The sequence below is a fragment of the Chrysemys picta genome, chromosome 9 (genome assembly GCF_011386835.1).
Source record: "Chrysemys picta bellii isolate R12L10 chromosome 9, ASM1138683v2, whole genome shotgun sequence".
Classification (NCBI taxonomy): domain Eukaryota; kingdom Metazoa; phylum Chordata; order Testudines; family Emydidae; genus Chrysemys; species Chrysemys picta.
Window position 1 is genome coordinate 46,117,553 of NC_088799.1, and position 13,387 is coordinate 46,130,939.

General features: G+C 44.2%; 1 protein-coding gene across 5 annotated transcripts in view; it reads left to right on the forward strand.

Annotated features, from left to right (window-relative positions):
• Positions 1-13,387, forward strand: part of ARHGEF4 (Rho guanine nucleotide exchange factor 4) — a 355,243-nt gene that overhangs the window by 16,162 nt on the left and 325,694 nt on the right. For all 5 annotated transcript variants that reach the window (XR_010590131.1, XR_010590130.1, XR_010590129.1 and 2 more), the window contains exon 2: positions 1,777-1,812. Coding sequence is in view for 2 of the 5 variants with exons in the window: in XM_024103274.3 (XP_023959042.2) it covers positions 1,777-1,812 (36 nt within the window). In the remaining 3 variants the exon portion in view is untranslated. The remainder of the gene's footprint in view (positions 1-1,776; positions 1,813-13,387) is intronic.

The window sequence follows — 13,387 nt, forward strand, 5'->3', positions numbered from 1 at the left end:
CTGCCACCGATCGCAGCTTTTTTTTTTTTTTTTGCTTGGGGCGGCAGAAATGCTGGAGCAGGCCCTGTTCAGGGGTGTGAAAAAAACACCCCTCTGAGTAACATAAATTACACTGATGGGAGTGCTGGTGTGGACAGTTCTATGTTGGTGGGAGACGCTCTCAGCCTGACATAGCTACTCCCAATCGTTGGGGGTGGTTTAATTATGTTGATGGGAGCTTTCTCTCGTTGGCATAGAGCAGCTATACAAGTGATCTCACTAATGTAGATGTTGCCTCGGCCTTGATTTACACACTTCAGGATTGTTTTGCTCAATAATCCACAATGAAATCTAGTGCCTAGGATTATGTTGACATGACTAGGTGCCAGAATTTAAGTAATTCAATATGGGCCACATTCTACCACCAGTAATTACATTGAATAGTAACTTTACTAACACTTCCACTGAAGTCAAAGGGGCTACTTCTGGCATAAGATACTGTTCAGTGAAAGGGCAGCAAAATGTGGACCCATGAAAAGGAAGCTTGCAAAATTGTCATATTCCTGGCAAAACTAGTGGGATTAATAAATGTTGTAAACCAAGGAGCTAAAAAGATCTGCACACCCACCTGGTAAAAAAAAAATCTTTCTAAACAGCTGTGGCTTAAAAAAATTCGAACTCTATCCTGATTTTACAGCAGATTATTTTTTTCCCCTGCTGTAATTCCAGTGACTTCAATGGAGTGACTCCTGATTTCTACCTCAGTGAAAGGAGATCATAGTCAGGCGATGTGGATCTTCACTAGTAAACCTGCAGAAGCTTGTGCATTCTGTGATTAAAATAGTGCAATGTTCAGAGAGTTTGTAGAATTTCTGTAGCACAAAAAATTTACAGAGTCTGTAGAAGACAGCTTCTAACTGCATGTGCTCCGGCACTGATAAACGAGGGTGGCCAGATTGCCCTATCCCACCAAAAAATCTGTTGAAAAGAACCAGAGGAAATGGAAAACTCTTTGAGATCCCTCTGATGGAGTTTCCTGAGAAGCACACTTTCATATGGGAAAGGGTCACATTTTCAGAGGACAAAGTCTCTCTCAACTTTGTGGGGCTGAGGGGATGGGGGGGGAAGCAACCCAGGTGATATTTATGTAATCCCCAAAACTCCAATCCAGTTCATTGTGCTAGGTACAATACAAACCTGACAGTTCTGGTCTCAGAGAGCTTATAATCTCAAAGAAAGGGTGAGCAAAATGGCTAAAACATACAAACAAAGTGATCAGGGTGATGCTAGGTGCAGGTCTTGTTAGTTTTTTTTCTTTTTCTTTTAACACCCCCTTGATCTCCCCCACACTGTGTTTAGAGAATTCCCAACTGCCATCCCAAGCAGCTATTAAGATTTTTCTTTTTCATTTTAACTGTTACCCTTATCCTTTCTCCACTTAACCCACCCTCTCAGAAAAAGCCAGGGTAAGTAGAAAGCTTTTGCAATGTGCCTTGAAGCATGTATAGTTATGGAGTATATACAGTATAATTATGCATAGCACAATGAGACATCATGAAGAGCCTTTGTTTACAGCCTCTCCATCATGAGGGTAGAATGAACAGATTCATTGAGGAAATGCAAAAGCAGCTGTCTTTGGCCAGCTTCTGTTCTTTGGCAAAGACATAGGGCCAAATTAATCCCTGGTGTGACTCTACTTGAAGTCAGAGTTACACTAAGAATAAACTGGGCCCATTGCTTGTAGAATACTATTTTCGGATCCCCTTCTCCTAACTTGTACCATTTCTCTTTCCATAGAGAGCCTGTGAGAAAGGAGACTCTGCTTCTAAAAAGGTAGGATTTCTTTTTAGTCAGACTGAATAATTTTTCATTTCATCAGACTATTGTTAGTAGTTCTGTTTGTCTGCCAATGCCACTCCTGTAGCAATGTGACTAAGTAACTAATCTTAGGAAAAATGATGATTTTAGTATATTTAAATTAATTCCATTAATGAATGGACATGAAACATACATTGTATGGCATTGGGCAAGACCCCAAAATGTTGTTTATGAAAGACTTCAATTTCTCATGAAGGGGAGAGAGAGTCCGGGAATGAGAACCTCCAGCAACTAAAAAACAAAACAACCCCTGCCCCCCCCCCCCCCACCAGTAGAAATGACAAGTCAGTCTCTAATATTAGTTGTAAGTAAAGTTCTATGAGGGCAAACTTTTGATTGCATTTAATAAAATACACTGATACTTATTAGCAAAAGTTAACAGGATGGTTGATGTTTCATGTTTGTTTTACGGCCAAACATGTTTCCCTATTATAAGTGGTGCCTCCCAAATAAACCCTGCCATTTATAATTTGCTAAGGCTTCCTTTGTCTTATACAAGGCAGCTGGCAGGAATACTGAGCTCCCTAGAGTAGAACCTTGCCAACACTAACTAATCAATATTCAGCTGGGTAGGCTGCTCATTATGTGGCCATTGATTCACTCTGGAAGTGACTCCCTCTGTACATGTCTCATTCTGTACGTGCTTCCCCCAACCGCACATGCACACATCCCTGTAAACACAATTTTCCTTGTGTGCAAAGCCCTGGAACAAAATCCTGTATCCATTTGAATCACAGACAGACTAGCCTATTCCCCGCTATAAAGAGACAATTTTGAGGTGACATGCCTTTCCCGGTCCTATGCACTTCTTTATACCAAGAACAATTTGAACACTTAGTTCCTAGGGACTTTTTTATTAAGAATTTTAAGTTACACCTGTGGAGTGTCTGCTCTATTTTACTTGCGTTGTCATTGCATACTATCAATATAAATAGTATACAAAATCCGTGAAATCAATATAGACTGCATACATGGCTATGCAGAGGAGTAAGCCCCAACTCCATCCCTTATGTGGCTGAAGGGCTGCACAGCCCAGACTATCCCCTGTGAGCAAATGGACAGGAAGGGGTGGGGAGTGGCAGACCTATGGTGCTGCCCCCACTACATACCAGTATACTGGGCTTGCAGTAGGGAGGATGCTGCCCCCTGAAATGGTATATAATTTACTCTTGCCAATTCAAGAGAGAAGTTGTGCCTCTGAGACTCTGTGCTTTCCAAGTGCTCTCCCTGAGGCAGGGCACCTATGCACTGCTCCATACTCAGTCTGGCGCAACCTAACCCTGATACTTAAATCAGCAAAGATGCCAATCCACCATTCTAGGCAGCCTAACAATTTAGAAGCCACAATCCACACCAGAGTAATTGTCATTCAGTAAAGCAGTAGTAAAAAATCTGCATACAGTGTGAATTAAGAGTTTAAATATCCCAAGGCTTAATTTTGCAGGCTATAGATTGTGAATACAGATGTACAGACAATTTAGTACAATATAGGTAATGACACTTTGTGGTACAGATGTAGTTATTCCAATTTTAAACTTTTCAGCTTAGTTTAGGAGCTGGTATTAGAATCAGATAGGAGCGTTCCAGGGAGGAGGAACCCAGAGCCGGGGATGAGAGACATGCACCAGAAGGAAAGTAGTTGGAAGATTCATGCAAGAATCACTGAGTCCCTCCCACCCCTCACTAGTGTAACAAGGGGGCTGCCGTTAACAGTGCTGTTGATAGAGACCAGACCTGCTGCTTATCCCCTGGTGCTGTGCAAAGGTAGAACCAGGGCCGGCTCTAGGCACCAGCTTTCCAAGCATGTGCTTGGGGCAGCACTTCCCAAGGGGCGGCATTCTGGCCCTTTGGGGGCGGCTCTTTTCAGGGCCGGCACTCTGTGGTTTTTTTGTTTTGTTTTTGCTTCAGCAGCGGCACTCCAGCTTTTTTTTGCTTGGGGCAGCAAAAAACCTGGAACCGGTCCTGGGTAGAACACTGTATTTATTGGCAATCTGCAAACATAAAATCAATGGGGCTACTCCTACTAATCAGTGCACAGGTGTTGAAAACTGGCTATCCCTGATTATTGCTTTAATCGTGTGTGTGTGTGTGTGTCACAGATTTGTCTGTGGCTTCTCAGGGGCAGCTGCCTATTTTGATATGTGCCTTGGAGACGAGCTGGTTCAAAAGCCATCTCAGTGACCACTGCCAGCAGTATAATCTTGTCCAGTCACTTGCACGTACCAGAGAGTCAGTGACAGCTATGTGAAAAATGGCAAACTGGCACTAGAATAGGTATATTTAGCCAGCTGAGTTTCCTGTCCACTGCCTGTCTTCCTGATCAACAGAAAATAAGGCATGTGATGCAGTGAATCTATCAGGTTGTCACCGAATGTTTAATGAAACATAAATCAGGTGTTAAAGTAAAGAGGAACAATGGAGAGGCCACTTCTCTGCTGAAGTAGAGGTAACTTCTTTATGAATAGACATTATGCCAATATCCCCCCTAGCTGCAGAATGACATTTAAAACAGCAAAATATAAATCCAATCCCCTATGAATAATGTCATATTGCACAAACTATAGCATCTCATCTCTAGAAAGACAAACTCACTCAGTTTCCACTGTGAACTTTTCTACTGTTTAAAGAAATGCAACTATATCTTTAGCTTCATTTATTTGGTTTATAGTTTGGTGATGGAATTTGCATCATAAATATGCAGGGATATTATTACCAATAGAGATTTACAATTCCAAGTTGGATTTGGTTTCAAAAGAGCCATTGGTCACTCATCAGTAAAGTGTTCCACTTCACTGGCTTTACCTGCAAGAATCCATGCTAAACACAAGAAGCCTCCTTATCTAAGGTTATGAAGGAAACTGTGATGCTGCTGCACTCTATATGATTTTATGAAAGTATGCTAATGAGTTTAAATATAATGTAACTGGAATATGCTTCATGCAAAAGGTCTCTTGTAAGGTATTACAAAGCTTATAATCTACTGAGTGTGGTAATCCTATTTGTATAAATGTACCACTCTTGTCTCTGAAACTAGAAATATGAAATATAACTCTGAGGGCCTATTGTACTTATGCAAAGTGTGGGCCATTAATGGTGGTTTGGAATCTTGATGACTCTCATTAGCCAGGACAATTGACTGCAGATGGCTGTGTTTTACCTGTAAGTCTCCCTGTATACATGTGTGCTGGCAAGTAGGTAATGAAGTCTTACAGTGGCATGTGATCATGTCACCTGAACTGGAATCCATCTTTAACCTGATCATCTTCTGATGAGAAGGAGGGGTGGGAACCCAGAGGGACAAAGGATTCCCACCTTATGCAAAAGATATATAAATGGGTGGAACAGAACAAAGGGGGCAGCCATCATGAGGAATCCCCTAGCTACCACCTGAGCTGGAACAAGGGCTGTACCAGGGGAAAGGATTGTGCCCAAACTAGGAAACATCCAGTCAGTGAAAGAAACCTATTGAAACATCTCTCAGGGTGAGATTTTTATCTGTACTCCGTTGTATTACTGTATTGGGCTTAGATTTGTGTGTTTTATTTTATTTCACTTGGTAATTCACTTTGTTCTGTCTGTTACTACTTGGAACCACTTAAATCCTACTTTCTGTATTTAATAAAATCACTTTTTACTTATTAACCCAGAGTATGTATTAATACCGGGGGGTGGGCGGGGGCAAACAGCTGTGCATATCTCTCTATCAGTGTTGTAGAGGGTGAACAATTTATGAGTTTACCCTGTATAAGCTTTATACAGGGTGAAACTGATTTATTTGGGGTTTGGACCCCATTGGGAGTTGGGCATCTGAGTGTTAGACAGGAACACGTCTTGTAAGTTGCTTTCAGTTAAGACTGCAGCTTAAGGCGTGTGATTCAGGCCTGGGTCTGTGTTGGAGCAGACAGGCATGTCTGGGTCAACAAGACAGGGTGCTGGAGTCCTGACCAGGCAGGGAAAGCAGGGGCAGAAGTAGTCTTGGCACATCAGTTGGCAGTTCCCAAACAGGTTTCTGTGATCCAACCCATCACAAACTGATTGGATGCATATTTTGAAGATTTCTCATGTTATGCAATTTCTTTACAATACCACAAGCCTGTTCTTTGGTTACTGTTAAATTTTTTTGCTAGCTATATTTTATTCTAATGTTTGATGGGGGAAAAGTCCTGGCCAAATTAAATTATAATCAAGTTATAGCCATGACTTCTTAAGAACATAAGAATGGCCCTACAGGGTCAGACCGAAGTTCCATCTAGCCCAGTATCCAGTCTTCCAACAGTGGCCAATGCCAGGTGCCCCAGAGGGAATGAACAGAACAGGTAATCATCAAGTGATCTATCCCCTGTTGCTCATTCCCAGTTTCTGGCAAACAGAGGCTAGTGACACCATTCCTGCCCATCCTGGCTAATAGCCATTGATGGACCTATCCTCCATGAATTTATCTAGTTCTTTTTTGAACCCTGTTATGGTCTTGGCCTTCACAACATCCTCTGGCAAGGAGACTTTATAGTTACCAACTGCTACATGAAACTAGGACAAAGAAACCTGTTTTTTTTTTAATGTTTGCATGTCCATTGTCCCAGGTATGTACAATTCTTTATATTGAACTTCAGAGACTTTTGCTACAAGCACATTTTACAATGGCCCAAAGGAAAAAAGGGATAATAAAATAAAGAGTAAAAACTGTTAAATCTATTTTGTAAAACTGAATACTTCAGTTTAAGCATAAGGCCACACCAGCTGCATCTTATTCAAAACGTGTAGGTGCTAAACTGGAGTTGTCATTTCTAAGGCACTCCCTGTTAAGTGTGTGTACATTTTGGACAGAAAAGTGAAGTTTTGAGATTGTTTGGAAAGTTTTCTTGCTATGTATGAGTTATACTAATTCTGCTTTTTCAAAAAGCCTAATCCTCTTTAGGAACCTGGATCGTAAAGGTGTAAATAGATTGTTATGCAGCTGCCTTGGAGAATTCACTGTATACAGTTTGTGGCTAAAATCTCTGCAGGCTTTTGAGGCTATTCAGTTTTCTCCTTTGTTTTGGATTTTCCTCTCCGCCAGTAAGTGTACTGATGCTTCACCTGTTGGAGACTGACAGCTGTGGGAGTCAGAAGGCAATCCACTTTTGTAGAGGGTGGCCTTGTTAATAAGTCTTAGGGCTTGTCTACACTGGCAAGCTTCGGTGCAGTAAAGCAGCTTTTTTGCACTCAGACTGCAGGCATATACATACTGCCAAGCCACTTTGTGCACAAACTCCTCAGTTGCAGCACTGCAAAAAAACCACCTTGACGAGAGTTGTAAGGCTATTTGCATAGAGGCTCCAGCCATAGGCGCCAACTTTTTCCCAATGCCAGTGGGTGCTCACCCCTGGCCCTGCCCTGACTCTGGCCCTGCCCCCATTTCAACCCCTTCCCCAAAGTCCCTGCCCAACTCCACCCCCTCCCTGCCCCTATTGGACTCCTTCCCCAAATCCCTACCCCAGCCCTGCCTCTTCCCTGAGCACACCACATTCCCCCTCCTCCCCTCTCCCTCCCAGCACTTGCTGCTGCAAAACAGCTGTTTTGTGTCCGCAACTGCTGGGAGCTGGAGGAGAAGTGGGGATGCAGCACGCTCAGGGGAGGAGACGGTGCGGAGGTGAGCTGGGGTGGGGGGGCAGGTGGGGGAGCTGCCAGTGGATGCAGAGCACCCACCAATTTTTCCCTGTGGGTGCTCCAGCCCCAGAGCACCCATGGAGTTGGCATCTATGGCTCCAGCACTATTGCCAGTGTAGACACTTGATTGCTTTCTGAGCTGCAACTGGCCTCTGGAGCTGTCCCATAATGTCTCAAGGGTCTGCCCTGCTCATTGTTTTGAACTCAGCTGCCCTGGAGACATGCCCTCCCTCCCCTTTCCGGGGGGGAAGAGGGGAGTGTTCTTTTTTTCCCTCTGCCGCACCACCCCCTCACTCTTCAGTTGAAAACAGCTGGCAATGTAGTAGGATACCCTTAGAACAATGGGATTGGGGAAACCTGCATCATGTGATGCTGTGCCTGCCCCATGAGGCATTGCAAACCCTTCCCAAAGCACCCTGCAGCCAGCTGCACAGTGGGATAGCTACCACAATGCACTGCTGTCTTTGCTATTGCAAGAGTTGCTAATGTGGATGCGCTCCAGTGTCACAAGGAGCACAGTGTGGACACGCAACAGTGGTTTAATTCCAGCATTTTAATAAAAGTGGTATAACTTGTGGTGCAGAAACTTGCCAGTGAGACATACCCTCAGGCTACTAGCTTCGTGTGCTAGTTGGGAGGAACTACACTCCAGCATCTGGAATTGCATAAAAGGCCAAAAAAGGCACCTAAATCTTTGTTCTCCTTGTTCCTATATGCCTGGAATGCCAGTGCAGATATTGGGGTGTGTGTGTGTGTGTGTGTGTGTGTGTGTGTAAATTTGAAGTCATTAACTAATCATATCTTTCAGTAGTCTTTGCCCATAGCCAAGGGTGTCTAAATTTTTTATTACAAAAGTCAGCTAAAAGTGAATCCTAATTTAACTTTAAAAGCTAAAAATTAAGAGCTGGCAGGACAGTAAAGTGCCATGTCAAGGCCAGGCTCGGCTGGAGCTGCAGGAGTGTGGGAAGGACTGTGTTCATTACCCAACAGTATCCAAAATTAGGTTTCATAATCATTTTAAAACACCAATCATTGTTCTTTCAGCAAGTTTGTTGCTCGTTTGGGATGTTATTTTGGAGTGCAACAAATGAATTTAAAGCAGTACTTACAGGTCCCAAACATGTAAGGAATAGAATGAGCGGGCTTAGTTAATAAATGCAGGCACAATACCTTTTACAAGGCATGCACCTGCAGGTTTCAAGACATTTGCAACAGTTACTCTCCCGTTACTGGCTGCTAGGTGCCAATTTCTAGAAATGCAGCCAGCAAACAATCATTATCAAAGTGTAAAACTAATACAGCAAAGCAGTAGGTGTTCATTTAATAAAGAAGAGTTTTAGGTTTTACCCTGAGATGATTATACAGCAAGTTAATTTATGACTTTTTCCTAATCATGCTTATAGAATTCTTATTCTGAAAGGTCTGTTGCTAAGGTTGCCACCTATCCTTCAAATCAATGTACTGAAATAACAAAGCTAGAATACCAAGTATCAGAGGGGTAGCTGTTAGTCTGTATCCACAGAAACAACAGGGGGTCCAGTGGCACCTTAAAGACTAACAGATTTATTTGGGCATATGCTTTTGTGGGTAAAAAACCCCACTTCAGCTGCATGGAGTGAAAATTACAGATACAGGCATAAATATATATTGGCACATGAAGAGAAGGAGTTACCTTACAAGTGGAGAACCAATGTTGAAGGCCAATTCAGTCCACCCTGAAATCTTATGCCCAAATAAAGCTAGAATATTTTCTTTGAGCATGGAGGAGGGTTATTTTAGACAGTAACTGATTTGCATGTATTTGGCCTGCAATTTTGGTTTCTTTGATATACACTGGCAACTAAATGTGAGCTCTTTATGGTCCTGGACATGTGGGAAGACAGACAAGATGCAGGGAATGCAGTTTAATTAAGGCTATAACTTTATTAACTGAACTTATCTGGGAGCTATCCAGCACAACCTCAGAGTGCAGGTCATTCCTTCCTTAATGTTTTCCACTTGGTGGAGGGCTGCTGTCAGCCCCCCCAGCCCATTGCTCAGACCCTGCTATGCTTCTCTTGTGTGAGGTTAAAGGGGCTGGAATAATAGGGTTGCATCCTTGCTGTACCAGGTATTAGGAACCTATCCCTTTTCCCCAGCATCTCTAAGGGATGCCTTCCTCTAAGTCCACTTCTAATTCTGGTTTATCAAGCAACCAGACCCCTATGGAACAAATACTTGCACTGGAAACATGTCACCAGGAGATGCCAGCAATTAGCTTGGCTGCCTCCCCCACAACAGGCAGGTTCCCAGATAATTAACCATTCCCTCCTTAATTAAAAAATAGACCCACTTCCCTGTCAGAGAGATGTCCCCATCATCCCTGAATCGCTCAGGTCTCAAATATGGTATCTATGATTAGTAATTTCTAACCCTCCCCATTCCAGATGCTTCATACATCTTCTGGCCTTGCCAACCTATGGAGGCCTGGCAGCTCCCTGCTGTACCCTCTGCCAGGGCTGGCACCAGCTTGGCAAGCAGGTGCTTGGGGCGGCCACTCCGGAGAGGGGCAGCAGGTCCAGCTATGCGGCGGCAATTTGGCGGATGGTCCCTCACTCCTGCTTGGCACGAAGGACCTTCCGCCAAATTGTCAACGCAGATTGCAATCGTGGCTTCTTTTTTTTCCCCCTTTTGGGCTGCTTGGGGCGGCCAAAACCCTGCAGCCAGCCCTGCCCTCTGCTGAAGCATTTCAGCCCAGATCAGACAGTTACCCTGGGCCAACATTCTGGAGCTCCCCTAAATCTCTGTTCCCTGATGAGTAAGTCAACCCTTTACAAAATTGGAAATCATTTTCACGCAGGTGTACAATAAATGAAGTGGCTGTTTCCTGCTTGCCTAAGAGCATTAGAGGGGCATCCCCTGGTCCCAGAGCACACCCCTCTGCCCATATCAACTCAGAATCACCTTGCTACCGAGGCCCAGCTGTGAAGGGAAGTGGCTGCCTGCTAGTGGGCCCAGTGCACTATACTGAGACCAGAGATCCAAACACTGGCTCTCATGACCCATTCTCTTGCTCATGCAAATTGGATAGCAGCAAAGTTAGCACATTCACCTCATTAGACACACTTTCAATGGGGGGCCTCTGATATCCTGTACACTTCTGAATGCCAGTGACAGATTACCTGTATACCTCAAGCCCCAAGCAATTTCATGATGGGAAATCTCTACCTGTTCCCTCTCCTAATTTAGCCCTCGCCTGCCAAGGACTTGTGATTCCCCTGGGCCTGACTTTACCCCTAATCTCTTTGTCCTACGCCTTTACTGAGTCCCCAGATTGTCCCCCTGGTTCAACTGATCCACTCATGTGGCCCTTCCCTGGCCAGCAAATGTAAAAGGGCATCCGCTGACCCCACTGCATGTCCTTCCCTCCATGCCACTTCCAGGGGCCACCTGCCTGGGAGCCAAGTGCACAATATCTTTGCAAATCCAGGCACCAGCTCCTGTGATCTCTTCACTTGATCCTAAAGGAAGGGATAAACAGACAGCGTTTAGCACACAAGACACTGAATTATCCATCCCAACAGGGGCCACCATATCCTTCTTTCCATTCAGATGCCACCTTTGAAAAGCATAACCCATTTGGGTGTGGCAGGTCACTCAGTCACTGTGTGCCCTGCTGCTGAGCTGCCCTCCACCACATGCACTCTTCACTGCTGCTCTGGCTTGCTCTGCTGCGACCTGGGGTGATTTCCAGCCAGTCTTCGCTGGGATCCTGCTGGTCACCTGGTGGCTCCTGCGGACAGATTGCTATTAAGTGCCAATAAAAAGGCCTACCTAGCAATCCATCTCCTAGGTGGATTAAGACTCACTCAAGGAAGCATCTTCTTGTGGAATTGTGATCTGGTTTCTAGTAGTGAAGTAGCACTGGTTCACTCCATGAATGAGCCTTTGATAACATCAGTTATTCTGGAGAGGATACTATAAATCTCCACTGTCTTCTGCACTGGAACTTTGTCAAATGCTTTCTCAAAAGTTAATGAAGCACAGTGCCAGATATCTGTCTATGCAGAAGCTGCTGTTAGTGCCAGCTTTGAAGGTGAAGATATAATCTGAATGTGCTCTTCTACAATTAGACCTTGTTTGCGCTCTTATGTACCAAAGCCTACTATATTTGTCTAAGGAGTACACTGCTGATGCATTTACTACCAGCTGACGTTTCTGGAGTTGTTGCAGTCCATTATATTTCTAGGAGGCTTCCTTTGCTGCCAGTAGAACTAACTTTGTGCTGACTCATCTTATTTTGAAACACACAGTATGGACACATGACAAGTTAACCAGTTGCTTCCTAACTGCTGATTTTAGTTAAGCTGTTTTAGTGTAAGGGAGGAAGGTGATGTTCCTGCAGCAATAACCTGTTCCCTTTGATACATTTTCATATGAAGAAAGAAAAAGAAAGTTATCTTTAGGATATAAGGAACTTTTATGATAACTGCTCCTTATTTTTAATTTATCTGCCAAGAGCTGTGGGAAATGCAGTTTTGGTTTGCTGGGAATCATAGCAACTTTTTTTTTCTTCACCTACGTTTACATCCCTTGAGTTTCTAATCTCGGCTCTGATGGGATACACACTACCATGGTACCCAAGTGCCTCGTGTTAATGAATTTATTCTTCCAACACGCTTGTGAAGTAGGGAGACTGGGAACCGAGGCACAGAGAGATTAAGTTCATTCCCCAAGGTCACGTAGGGAATCTGAGACAGAGGAAGGAACTGAATGCAGATATCCTGATTCCCAGGCTGGTGCCCTAACCACAACTGCATCCTTCCTCCCTTCAGGTTTGAATGAGCTCAGAAATTTAAAATGAAACCAAACTGTCATGTTCATAGCTAATTTCAGGTCAGAATGATGCAGAGTCACAGGTTTGACTGGTTTCCATCCAGAATCATAAACCTAGGTCACATTCACTCAGCCCCAATTTACAAACCTGGCATGAGGCTTGTGTCTGCGACAGAGTTTAAATCTGTGTTGTGGTTTTGTCAGAGAAGTTTCCTTACAGCAATACTTGAGGCCTTGGTACATGCTCAGCACTGAGCATCCCTTGCTAGGGAGGAGCCCTGTCAGCGTCTCAAGTTTTGACCCTAAGGCCACTGAGGGAAAGGAGCTGGCTTCACAGATGAACTCCGAGCTGTTTCTTTTTATATTTCTGCTCAGTCCTTCTGTCCCCTTGGGAACACCTCCCCCCCTTCTTGGTGAGCTCTATACTGAGAAGTGAAGTGCTTCTTGTAAGAGATAAAAGTTACTCTTTGCCTCTGAGTCAAGCTTAGCTCAGCTGCTCCTGGGTCAGCCAGGGGAAGTTTCCTTTCAGATCACCTAGTAACTGTTTCTGGTCTTGGAGTTTGGGGCTCGGCAGGTTTACACTACCGCTTAAATTGATCTAACTTATGTCGCTCGGGGTGTGAAAGCCCCAGAACGACGCAAGTTTTGCACTTTCCACACCCGTGCTACGTCAGCTGAAGACGCTCTTCCGCTGACATAGCTTCCGCTATGGTGGAGTAATTATGCCAATGGGAGAGCACTCAACCGTCATAATGGTGTGTTTTCACCACATGTGCTACAGCAGTGCAGTTGCACCAATGTAGCACTGCAGTGTAGACTTGCCCTCAGGTTGGTTGTTAGAGTTAGAGGAACTCAGTTAACTCTACTCTAAGGGTGTGTCCCCCAACTGGCACACAACAGTTTCCAGTACTGCCATTTGTTCTCTCCAAGTTAAAGTGAGGCTTGAGACCCTCACATTTCTCCACCATTTTGGAATGCCTCTCTTGTCACATCAGTTCCTGCTTCCTCAGTCTTTGCATACCTCATGAAGGTACACATTTGGAGTCAGAGGAGCAAAAAGAACATTCCT